The sequence below is a fragment of the Phyllobates terribilis genome, unplaced genomic scaffold (assembly GCF_046119375.1).
Source record: "Phyllobates terribilis strain yellow unplaced genomic scaffold, ASM4611937v1 Scaffold_2__4_contigs__length_985480577, whole genome shotgun sequence".
NCBI classification, from domain to species: domain Eukaryota; kingdom Metazoa; phylum Chordata; class Amphibia; order Anura; family Dendrobatidae; genus Phyllobates; species Phyllobates terribilis.
The window spans coordinates 480,011,750-480,023,961 of NW_027362762.1; the positions used below are offsets into that span (position 1 = coordinate 480,011,750).

Genomic DNA, 12,212 nt, shown 5'->3' on the forward strand with positions numbered 1-12,212 from the left:
CTTTGTGTAACTGTATAATGAACATTATGAGATCGGCCTTTACACAGCAATTTGCGATTACCTATCCAGATGTCCCAATTGATGGTGGCTCTGACTATTTTAGCGCACACAGAGAAAAAGTAGGATTTATCTACCTGGTACTACATATAACCTGTGCCACTTCTCATATCATGGCCCCAATATAGAGTGAACAGAGCTGTTGGATGGCAGATGAAAATAGGACACAGATTCCCCCCTCGAGCAAACACTCAGTGTGCAGTCTGAATAAATAACATAAGGACAAAAGAAGAGTAATATCAGGGCAGAGAAAGTCATCCATCAGCCAGGGCTTTACTTCTACTGCTAACCTAGAATGAAATGCTTTGTGTGATCTATGTAGGACAATCACGCCTAGCAGATGGCATAGAAATATTGAGCAGTAGAGATATATTGGTACATAAAATGTGGACAGAATGCAAGTAGCACAATATATAATCCTGTTCTGTTTCTAGTACAAATAGGAGATAAGAAAGGGTGTAAGCAAACGTCATGTGCTGCGGAAATGGTACACCATGTGGCTATGTTGACAGCTAAGCCCTAAACTTGTCAAAATGAAAGAAGCAAGGCATCTGTAGGATTTATCTGGTCAGGAGTGTCAGTGCGGTCAGAAGACGACCATGCATGAATACGTACAGTCATTTATAAGCTGGAGATCACTCACACCAGCACATGGGGTGCCCTACCAACGCTATGAAGCATGATCTAGGATACTACATTGGGCAGCTGGCCCACACCTACACCACAACAAAAATGAATGTCCAGTTAAAACACTTTTTGTCAAAAGAGTAAAGCATGGAAGGGATTCTGTCAGTAAGAACAACCCCCTCCAAACCTCATATGCAGGTCTTTGAAACGCAAATCCATAGAAGATATAAAGGGTGTCAATCTGTTGCTGCATTCCTAATTACAGCCTTAAATCATATGCAAATTATGCATTAAGTGCTGTGGTCCTGACAGAGCACTTAAGAAGCCTCTGCCTATGTGAGAGAAGAGAAGAGAATGCCAAGAGTGTGCAAAGCAGTCATCAAAGCAAAAGGTGGCTACTTTGAAGAACCTAGAATATAAGACATATTTTCAGTTGTTTCACACATTTTTGTTAAGTATATAATTCCACATATGTTAATTCATAGTTTTGATGCCTTCAGTGTGAATGTACAATTTTCATAGTCAGAAAAATCTTTAAATGAGAAGGTGTGTCCAAACTTTCGGTCTGTACTGTATGTGATATGGTGTTCGATGGGAACTGTTAATGTGTGATTGGTGAAGACGTGGTGCAGAAGGTAGAGTTTTTCCAAGAGTGTGGGGTGGGACTGTGGAAGGTTCAAGGGATGGAGGTGGAGCTGGGTTGGAGCCTGAGTGGAGTCTCAAGGGGGCCCGAAAATTTTGCCAGTACGGGGCCCCAAATTTCCTGGTGGCAGCCCTGGCCACCTTTTCCTTCACAGTTGGGGTCCTTTCTTGAGATGTGGAACCTGCATCTCTCAGACATTTATAACATGTTCTGTGGAAGTGCCATACGTACCCGAGATAGAAATACTCCTTTAACGACTTAATTGCCAACTAAATACTTACTCGGCCAACAGCTATTTCTCCCAACTCCCCAATACAAATGCACTCTCAGTTTGGTTGACCGTGCATGTGTTCTGAATGGAGAGAGTAGAGTAAGCCACAGCTAGATAACACTCTCTTGAGAACTAAAGTATTGAGCATGTTAAATTCAAACATGCCCTTCCCTTCTTAACCCCCGACACCCATTACACATTAATTTGTCCTCAAAATCCTTGGCTTTGGCACTCACTCTATTTCTATATGTTTGGACACTAATGGAGAAGAAGACATCAACATACTTGTTTTGTTTTCATATCATGATCATTATTAAAAAAAACATGGGCAAATTAAAACAAAAAAACATGCAACACAAAAATGTGATTTAAAGATCAGTCATTAGTGCAAAAAAAAAGTGAAATACTTAGTAGAGTCCCCGAGCTCCCCCAATTCTGCAACTCTTAATTTTTTGCATTGCGTCACTCCATAGCAGAGATATTCACATTTGTCACTTTTTGAGCTCCCTATGTGAAATCTCTGCTTGCAGACCATCTGGGCGTATCTTCAGAGTCTTCTCTGAGGGCCTCTGATTTGACCCCCTCCCTGACACTGCTAATCATGAAGTACTAGAAGCCTCAGACATTGTTGAGCTGTGACTGAGAGGGAGGAGTGAAAGTGCATGCCCCAAGAGAAGACTGAAGAAAAACACTCAGATGGACTGCAAGGAGAGATTTCACATGTTCTGCTTCAAAAGTAACAAATGTGTGTAGCATTGGCGTCTCTGCCCCCTGCTAGGCAGAGACGCCGTTCCCCTCATCTCTCTGCTCCGTGCTCTGCGTCCTCCTCCCGCGCTGCTGGCAGCGCGCGCTGCTTTCCAGGCACTGTGCTTAGGGCACGCGCGCGCTCCCTCTCTCTTAAAGGGGCCGTGCGCGCCGTCCTAAGGCGTCCCCGGCCAATTGCCGGAGGATCTCCCATATATAAGGCACCTCCTCCAAAATGGAGGTGCCCGAGCAAAGTTTTTTGCACTGTGTCTTCCTGTGCTTCAGCCCTCAGGTCCCGCTGCTAGCCTGACTTCTCGTCCTGCCTGCCAGCCTGTTATCCGCCAGTTACCTGCCTTGGCTATCTGTCCGCTCACCTGGGAGCGTCCACCAGTTACCTGCCTTGGCTATCTGTCCGCTCACCTGGGAGCACCCGCCAGTTACCTGTCAGTTATCCGCCTCGTCTGTCTGCCCGCTCTCCTGGGAGCACCTGCTTGCTTTCTGCCAGCCTGCCTGGAGATCCTGCCGTCACTTGCCGTGACCTCCTGTCTGTCTACCCGGAGACTGTCCCCGTCACTTGCCGTGACCACCTGCCTGTCTGCCCAGAGACCGTCCCCGTCACTTGCCGTGACCACCTGCCTGTCTGCCCAGAGACCGTCCCCGTCACTTGCCGTGACCACCTGCCTGTCTGCCCAGAGACCGTCCCCGTCACTTGCCGTGACCACCTGCCTGTCTACGTCACTTGCCGTGACCACCTGCCTGTCTACCCAGAGACTGTCCCCGTCACTTGCCGTGACCACCTGCCTGTCTACCCAGAGACTGTCCTCGTCACTTGCCGTGACCACCTGCCTGCTTACCCAGAGTCTGTCCCCGTCACTTGCTGTGACTACCTGCTTGCCTCCACTGGGAGTCACCCGCTTCCTTACAAGGACTTCCCCTTTGTATTGCAGCTCAGAGGTTCCACCTCCCGGTCCCGTTACAGTTTGCTCGGGCCATGGAACCCGGTGGCACCCAAGCTCCCTCACTCTCGGACCTATGCCATGAACTATCCCGTCAGAGGTCCCAACAGGAGTCCATCCTGAGTCACCTGCGTAGTGTTAACTCCCGCCTGGACACACTGACTGCCTCATCGGGAGCTGCTTCCACTCGCACAACTACTACCCCGGCAGCGTCGCTGCCCATCAATACCATGGCATCCCTTCCCGGTCCCCGCCTTTCCGCCCCGCCTCATTTTGGTGGAGATCCCGGCCTGGCACGGGGCTTCATTAACCAGTGCACCCTGCACTTCGAGCTTTTGGCACACCAGTTCACCACCGACCGGGCCAAGGTGGCCTTCATCATATCCCATCTCACTGGGGAGGCACTGGCCTGGCTAAATCCTCTATGGGAGAGAGGAGACCCCCTGGTGTCCAACTTGCCAGCCTTTCTCACGGCTTTCCGGAAAGTCTTCGACGAACCAGGACGAAAGACCTCTTCTGCCTCCTCTCTGCTACGCCTCCGCCAAGGGAGTCTCACCGTGGGCCAATATGCCATACGGTTCCGTACCCTTGCTTCCGAGCTTGCCTGGGATAACGAGGCCCAGGTGTCCGTCTTCTGGGAGGGCCTATCCGGCCGGATTAAAGATGAACTTGCCGGTCGGGACATTCCAACCACCCTGGATGACTTGGTGACACTTGCCACCCGGATTGACATCCAGTTCCAGGAGCGTACCAAAGAGGTCACCCGTGAGAGGAAGTTTCCCCGCCTTGTTCCTACTTTCCAGAGACCCGTCTCTTCATCTGTAACTCCCCGGGCACACTCGCCAGAGCCCATGCAGGTCGACCAGACCAAGATGGTCAAAACCCGTCAAGAGTCACGCAGTGCCGAGGGAAGCTGTTTCTACTGTGGCAGTAAGGAGCACCGGATCAGTTCCTGCCCGGAGAGGCCGGGAAACGCCTGTGTCTAGGATCGCTCAGAGAGGTCGTTCTAGACCAGAGTAAACCCTCTCCATCTCTGATGCTGTCGGTCTCTATCATCTGCGGGGAGAACCGTTATTTTGAACTGGCTCAACTTGATTCTGGAGCTGCCGGAAATCTCATTTTTCAGTCCCTGGTAGAGAAATACCGCATTCCCACTAAACCTCTGGCTGAACCCTTATCTGTCGCCTCCGTGGATGGGGGCCTCTTACCGCAAACCATCCAACTCATCACCGAACCCATAACTCTGCAGGTGGGAATGCTGCACTCTGAGAGCATCTTCTTCCATGTTCTACCTGGACTCTCTCACGCCCTTTTGTTAGGTCTACCTTGGCTCCAGAGACATGCACCCGTGCTGAATTGGCAGACCGGAGAAGTCCTACGCTGGGGGCAGGACTGCCATAAGACTTGTTTAGTTCCTGTTCGTCCTGCTCGTCCCTCTCCTTCTCCAGCTAATCTACCCGGCCTACCTGTCCCTTATTGGTCTTATGCTGATGTTTTCAACAAGAAAGAAGCAGAGACTTTACCCCCTCATAGACCATACGATTGCCCAATTGACCTGGTACCCGGCGCTACTCCACCCCGTGGGCGTATTTACCCGTTGTCCGCTGCCGAGACCCGGGCCATGTCTGAATATATCGAGGAAAATCTGGCCCGGGGATTTATCCGGAAAACTACCTCCCCGGCGGGAGCAGGCTTCTTCTTCGTTAAAAAAAAGGATGATTCACTCCGTCCCTGTATTGACTATAGAGGTCTTAACCGGATCACGGTGAAGAATAAATACCCCCTTCCGCTCATTCCTGAATTATTTGACCGTCTGAGGGGTGCCAGAATCTTCACCAAGCTGGATCTCCGTGGGGCGTATAACCTGGTCCGTATCCATCGGGGGGATGAATGGAAGACGGCATTCAACACCCGGGACGGCCACTATGAATACCTTGTAATGCCCTTCGGCCTCTGTAATGCTCCCGCCGTCTTTCAAGAGTTGGTCAATGACATCTTCCGTGACCTTCTCTACTCCTGCGTGGTGGTGTACCTGGACGACAGCTTGATCTTCTCTCCGGATCTTCCCACACACCGGAGGGACGTTCGTCAATTCCTGCTCAGGCAGGGCTACCTCTACCCAAAATTTGAGAAGTGCCTCTTTAAGCAGACCTCGCTTCCATTTCTGGGCTACGTCATCTCCCAGACCGGCCTACGAATGGATCCTGAGAAACTTTCTGCCATCCTGAAGTGACCCCGACCGGAGGGGTTGAAGGCTATTCAGCGGTTCCTGGGCTTCGCCAACTACTACCGCCTCTTCATTCCGCACTTCTCTTCCCGGACTGCCCCTATCTCCGCGCTCACCCGTAAGGGCGCTAGTCCCAAAGAATGGCCGCCCGAGGCAGAGGAGGCCTTCCTTTCGTTGAAACAAGCTTTCTCCTCCGCTTCTGTGCTGCACCGTCCGGACTGCAACAAACAATTCTTCTTAGAAGTAGATGCTTCCTACTCCGGAGCCGGAGCGGTACTCACCCAAAAGTCGTCATCCAGGAGAATGGTAACCTGCGGCTTCTTCTCCAAACTCTTCTCCTCGTCTGAGCGCAATTAGCCATTAAGTTGGCACTGGAGGAGTGGCGTTACTTGCTCGAGGGGGCTCTTCATCCGGTAATAATTTATACAGACCACAAGAACTTGGCTTACCTCCGGAGTGCCCAAAGACTTAACCCGCGCCAGGCCCGGTGGTCCTTGTTCTTCGCCCGCTTTGATTTCATTCTTCATTTCCGCCCGGCAGACAAAAATATCAAAGCAGATGCCTTGTCCCGATCCTTTCTGTCCTCCGATCTTGAGGAGGAGCCAAAGCACATCATCGACCCCGCCAAGGTAATGCAGGTGGCCCCCGTGGATCTGAATCGTCTTCCACCCAGTAAGACGTTCGTGACAGTACCTGATCGTGAGAAGGTTCTGCACTGGGGACATTCGTCTAAGCTAGCCGGCCATGCTGGCCAAAAGAAGACCCTCCAGCTTATTACCAGGCATTACTGGTGGCCTACCCTGCGCAAGGAGGTAATAGACTTTGTCTCGGCCTGTGCGTCCTGCGCTCGCAACAAGGTTCCTAGACATCTGCCAGCCGGCCGCCTTCTGCCTCTTCCCGTACCTGCTGCCCCGTGGCAGCATATAGCCATGGACTTTATAACGGATCTCCCTGTCTCTGCTGGTTGTACGGTCATTTGGGTGGTCGCTGACCGCTTCTCTAAGATGGCTCACTTCATTCCCCTGCCGGGTCTTCCGTCTGCATCTGAGTTGGCTAAGGACTTTATTCATCATATTTTCCGTCTCCATGGTCTTCCTCTCCACAGCGTGTCCGATCGAGGGGTTCAGTTCACCTCTCGCTTCTGGAGAGCCACGTGTAAACTGCTGGGGGTCACCTTGGACTTCTCTTCTGCTTATCACCCACAGTCCAATGGTCAAGTAGAGCGGATCAACCAAATTTTAACCAGTTACCTCCGGCACTTTGTTAGTGCCCACCATTCCGACTGGGTGGATCTTTTACCATTGGCCGAATTCTCCTATAATAATCACGAGAGTGAATCCTCTTCCAAGTCCCCGTTTTTTACAGTCTACGGTCAAAATCCCCAGATTCCGTTTCCCGTCTCCACCTCCGTGGACAACCCGGCCGCGGAGTCTCTTGTTAGCAAATTCTCCTCCATTTGGGAGAGTACCAGATCCGCACTTCTTCAGTCCTCCGAGCGGATGAAGAAACAGGCTGACAAAAGACGTCTGGATCGGCCCCAATTCCGTCCTGGAGATAAAGTCTGGCTCTCGTCCAAATATGTCCGGCTCAAGATTCCTTCCTACAAGTTAGGGCCCCGGTTCATCGGCCCACTGGAAGTTATCAAGCAAATCAACCCAGTGGCCTATAAATTGAAACTCCCGGCCAACTTGCGGATCCCCAACTCCTTCCATGTATCTCTCCTCAAACCCGTGGTACTTAACTCTTTTTCCAAGTCTACAGGTACGCCTCCTGCTCCGGTCTCCGCTGAAGACGAGTTTGAGGTAGAGAGTATTCTGGCCATCAAGAGGGTAAGAGGAAAGACCTTTTTTCTAGTGGATTGGAAGGGGTTTGGTCCTGAGGAGAGAACATGGGAGCCCCGGGAGAACATCCATGCCCCGCTCATCCTTGATAAATTTCTCTCTGGCCTAAGAAAGGGGGGGCCACTGTAGCATCGGCGTCTCTGCCCCCTGCTAGGCAGAGACGCCGTTCCCCTCACCTCTCTGCTCCGTGCTCGGCGTCCTCCTCCCGCGCTGCTGGCAGCGCGCGCTGCTTCCCAGGCACTGCACTTAGGGCGCGCGCGCGCTCCCTCTCTCTTAAAGGGGCCGCGAGCGCTGCTTCCCATGCACTGTGCTTAGGGTGCGCGCGCGCTCCCTCTCTCTTAAAGGAGCTGTCCTAAGGAGTCCCCGGCCAATTGCCGGAGGATCTCCCATATATAAGGCACCTCCTCCAAAATGGAGGTGCCTGAGCAAAGTTGTTTGCATTGTGTCTTCCTGTGCTTCAGCCCTCAGGTCCCGCTGCTAGCCTGACTTCTCGTCCTGCCTGCCAGCCTGTTATCCGCCAATTACCTGCCTGTTACCTGCCTTGGCTATCTGTCCGCTCACCTGGGAGCGTCCACCAGTTACCTGCCTGTTACCTGCCTCGTCTGTCAGACCGCTCACCTGGGAGCGTCCACCAGTTACCTGCCTGTTACCTGCCTCGTTTGTCAGACCGCTCACCTGGGAGCGTCCACCAGTTACCGGCCTGTTACCTGCTGTCTCAGTCAGCCCGCTCACCTGGGAGCGCCCGCCAGTTACCTGTCAGTTATCCGCCTCATCTGTCTGCCCGCTCTCCTGGGAGCACCTGCTTGCTTTCTGCCAGCCTGCCTGGAGATCCTGCCGTCACTTGCCGTGACCACCTGCCTGTCTACCCGGAGACTGTCCCCGTCACTTGCCGTGACCTCCTGCCTGTCTACCCGGAGACTGTCCCCGTCACTTGCCGTGACCTCCTGCCTGTCTACCCGGAGACTGTCCCCGTCACTTGCCGTGACCTCCTGCCTGTCCACCCGGAGACTGTCCCCGTCACTTGCCGTGACCACCTGCCTGTCCACCCGGAGACTGTCCCCGTCACTTGCCGTGACCACCTGCCTGTCCACCCGGAGACTGTCCCCGTCACTTGCCGTGACCACCTGCCTGTCTACCCAGAGACTGTCCCCGTCACTTGCCGTGACCACCTGCCTGTCTACCCAGAGACTGTCCCCGTCACTTGCCGTGACCACCTGCCTGTCTACCCAGAGACTGTCCCCGTCACTTGCCGTGACCACCTGCCTGTCTACCCAGAGACTGTCCCCGTCACTTGCCGTGACCACCTGCCTGTTTACCCAGAGACTGTCCCCGTCACTTGCCGTGACCACCTGCCTGTCTACCCAGAGACTGTCCCCGTCACTTGCCGTGACCACCTGCCTGTCTACCCAGAGACTGTCCCCGTCACTTGCCGTGACTACCTGCTTGCCTTCCCTGGGAGTCACCCGCTTCCTTACAAGGACTTCCCCTTTGTATTGCAGCTCAGAGGTTCCACCTCCCGTTCCCATTACAATGTTAATATCTTTGCAATGGAGCAACACAATGCAAAAAGGAAACGAGCAGCAGAATAAGGTGAGCTTGAGAATTTTTATACTGTATTTAACGCAATTTTTTTTTTAACAAGTGAAAGGCCCTCTTTAAACAATAGATTATTTTCTAATAGCTTCTCTTTAAAGAGTTTGCCCAGTTAAAACAAGTTATCACCTATCCGCAAAATTAGTTATAGCTTGATGATCGGTGGTTGTACCACCATTGGGACCTGCATCGATTGGCAGATGGGGAATTTTTTTCCCGTTACAAAATGGTGCGACATGCTGAACATCTGACTGCTGCTCCATTCATTACCTATGTGGCTGACAAAAAAGCTGAGTGCAATGCTTGGCAGCTCCATAGGGAATGGACCAACAGTTGAACATGCCCACTTGCTGCTTCATTGTAACAGGGGTAAAAGTTCCCCAATCTGCTGATTAGTGCAGGTCCCAGCAGTCGGACCCCCACCGATCAACAAGTTATCAACTACCTGTGGATAGGTGATAACTTCTTTTCACTGGACAGCTCCTTCAACTTCAATAAAAATTGTGTATTCAAGTGTGTACAGCATTACTGTGTATATACTGAATAACTCAGTACTATGTCACAAGCATTCAAGCAATGATAACTGTTTAAAACGATTTGTTCTGGATAATGGGAATAATCCCAGAGTAAGGATGTGCTTTACACTTTTCTCTGCGCTTACGGATTTATCTCTGCAATGGCATGTTAGCCAACATTGAACTCCATGTGTATAAACATAATACTTGAGAATGATGTTCAACATGGAAAATCAATCAGAGCATTAGAGCCATCTTGTAGTGTATGCCCCTTTAACTGTCCATCTAAAGCAATGGATCATGGCCCTCTGCACCATGATGTCAGTGATCGCTGCATTACTGCATGGTGACCCGGATGAAGGTACCGGCCTATGCACCCTGCCGTATGGTGACCCTGATGAAAGTACCGGCCTGTCCACCCTGCTGTATGGTGACCCTGATGACAGTACCGGCCTGTCCACCCAGCTTTATGGTGACCCTGATGACAGTACCGGCCTGTCCACCCAGCTTTATGGTGACCCTGATGACAGTACCGGCCTGTCCACCCAGCTTTATGGTGACCCTGATGAAAGTACCAGCCTGTCCACCCAGCTTTATGGTGACCCTGATGAAAGTACCAGCCTGTCCACCCAGCTTTATGGTGACCCTGATGACAGTACCAGCCTGTCCACCCAGCTTTATGGTGACCCTGATGACAGTACCAGCCTGTGCCAGCTGCTGTATGGTGACCCTGATGACAGTACCAGCCTGTCCACCCGGCTTTATGGAGACCCTGATGACAGTACCAGCCTGTCCACCCTGCTGTATGGTGACCCTGATGACAGTACCAGCCTGTCCACCCGGCTTTATGGAGACCCTGATGACAGTACCAGCCTGTCCACCCGGCTTTATGGAGACCCTGATGACAGTACCAGCCTGTCCACCCTGCTGTATGGTGACCCTGATGAAAGTACCAGCCTGTCCACCCTGCTGTATGGTGACCCTGATGAAAGTACCAGCCTGTCCACCCTGCTGTATGGTGACCCTGATGAAAGTACCAGCCTGTCCACCCTGCTGTATGGTGACCCTGATGAAAGTACCAGCCTGTCCACCCTGCTGTATGGTGACCCTGATGACAGTACCAGCCTGTCCACCCTGCTGTATGGTGACCCTGATGAAAGTACCAGCCTGTCCACCCTGCTGTATGGTGACCCTGATGAAAGTACCAGCCTGTCCACCCTGCTGTATGGTGACCCTGATGACAGTACCAGCCTGTCCACCCGGCTTTATGGAGACCCTGATGACAGTACCAGCCTGTCCACCCAGCTTTATGGTGACCCTGATGAAAGTACCAGCCTGTCCACCCTGCTGTATGGTGACCCTGATGACAGTACCAGCCTGTGCACCCAGGACCAGCAAACATCAGGGATTAGTGCCGCCACTGATGGGATTAGTGTTATATAATGTGCCAAGGATGGGAAGTTAGAGGATGCCCTCCACGAGGCCACCACAGGGCACGCTGGCACACTCACTCACCTTGACGAAGAGCTCTATGAGGTTGTCTTTGTCCTCCAGCACTCCGTTCTGCGGCACGGGCACGGACATGTCTGCTGCTCTGCTGTAGTGTGCACTCCGCCAACTTCTCCCGGGCTGCTCCCCTCTCCTCCTTGTTTGGTGGTCCCACTGTCTTCACTAGCTTCTTCCCTCCCCCACAGGACAGTCTCTGGGGACTTCGCCTACTCTACCACTAGTGGGTTTTCTCTTTGCACCCTCTGTAGCCTAAGCCAGAGATGAGCGAGCGTGGAAAAGGCACTATGGAGCCTGAGGCTCTCCACACGCCAGGGAGGCAGGCGGGATAACGGGACGGACTGGCAGCTGAGGCAGAGAAAGGGAGGAGGCGGGAAGGAGGGCGCGGCAAGACCAGCAAGTGGATTCATTAACCGCTTCATTCTCGTCACACACGCACAATGTGGCACAGTGTTTCCAGTGGGTGGAGGGCCGTGCCCATGCTCCATGCTGCATCCCACCACACAGTATAATACCCCGCACTGTTCTCACTTTTCTACCACTGAGGGTGTAACATTCACTCTGTGGAACTGTATGGCGTGTGTGACGAGATTCTGTCCGTCATAGTGGCTGCTCCCACTTCTGTGGGGGATTTGTCATCATACAGAGTGTAATAATGATTACCCACTCCACCCAAGCTGGAATATCACTAGGTTGTGCACCTACAGACAGCCCTATGTCGCCCGGTTGTGCGGAGAGTCACCCTGTTTTCTGCACGCCTTATTACCTTGTGAAATATATAGCTATGGAGGGGAGATAAAACATATACTATAGGACAGCCCTTAAAGGGTTATTCCCATCCTATTGAATTCGGTATAGTCGTTTTAATGGTGATAAATACAAGCACTTTTGTAGTTTACCACTTACTAAAATTTGCAGCCATTCTTAAAATATTAACGCCTTTCTCGTGTTTACTTCTCATTGCCTAGGAGACCGACCACCGCAGTTGTCTAGCTTGTAAGGATGGATTAGGAGGTAACAGCGCGCTTCCAGGATCGTGGCCAGCGTCAAAGCAGTGTTTACAAGCTCAATAGTAGTGTTGAGCAGCCTGGCTTTTTTTGGTGATCCGGATCATATGGCTCCGCTGACCAAAGAGGCAGCTCTTTTGTATCCTATACGGATTCCTATTAAATATGTGTTCATCACAGGTCACCCGCGGCGAAACCCAGCCCACTTGTACCAGTGTTTTAAAC

The 12,212-nt window shown here is 52.0% G+C and overlaps 1 protein-coding gene across 1 annotated transcript in view; it reads right to left on the reverse strand.

The window, feature by feature from the left end:
* The window catches only part of CLIC4 (chloride intracellular channel 4), a 48,809-nt gene extending 37,445 nt beyond the window's left edge, over positions 1 to 11,364 (reverse strand). The window contains exon 1 of the mRNA XM_073665819.1: positions 10,990 to 11,364. Within this exon, the coding sequence (XP_073521920.1) occupies positions 10,990 to 11,058 (69 nt within the window). The 5' untranslated portion in view covers positions 11,059 to 11,364. The remainder of the gene's footprint in view (positions 1 to 10,989) is intronic.
* Between the last annotated feature and the right edge of the window lie 848 nt (positions 11,365 to 12,212).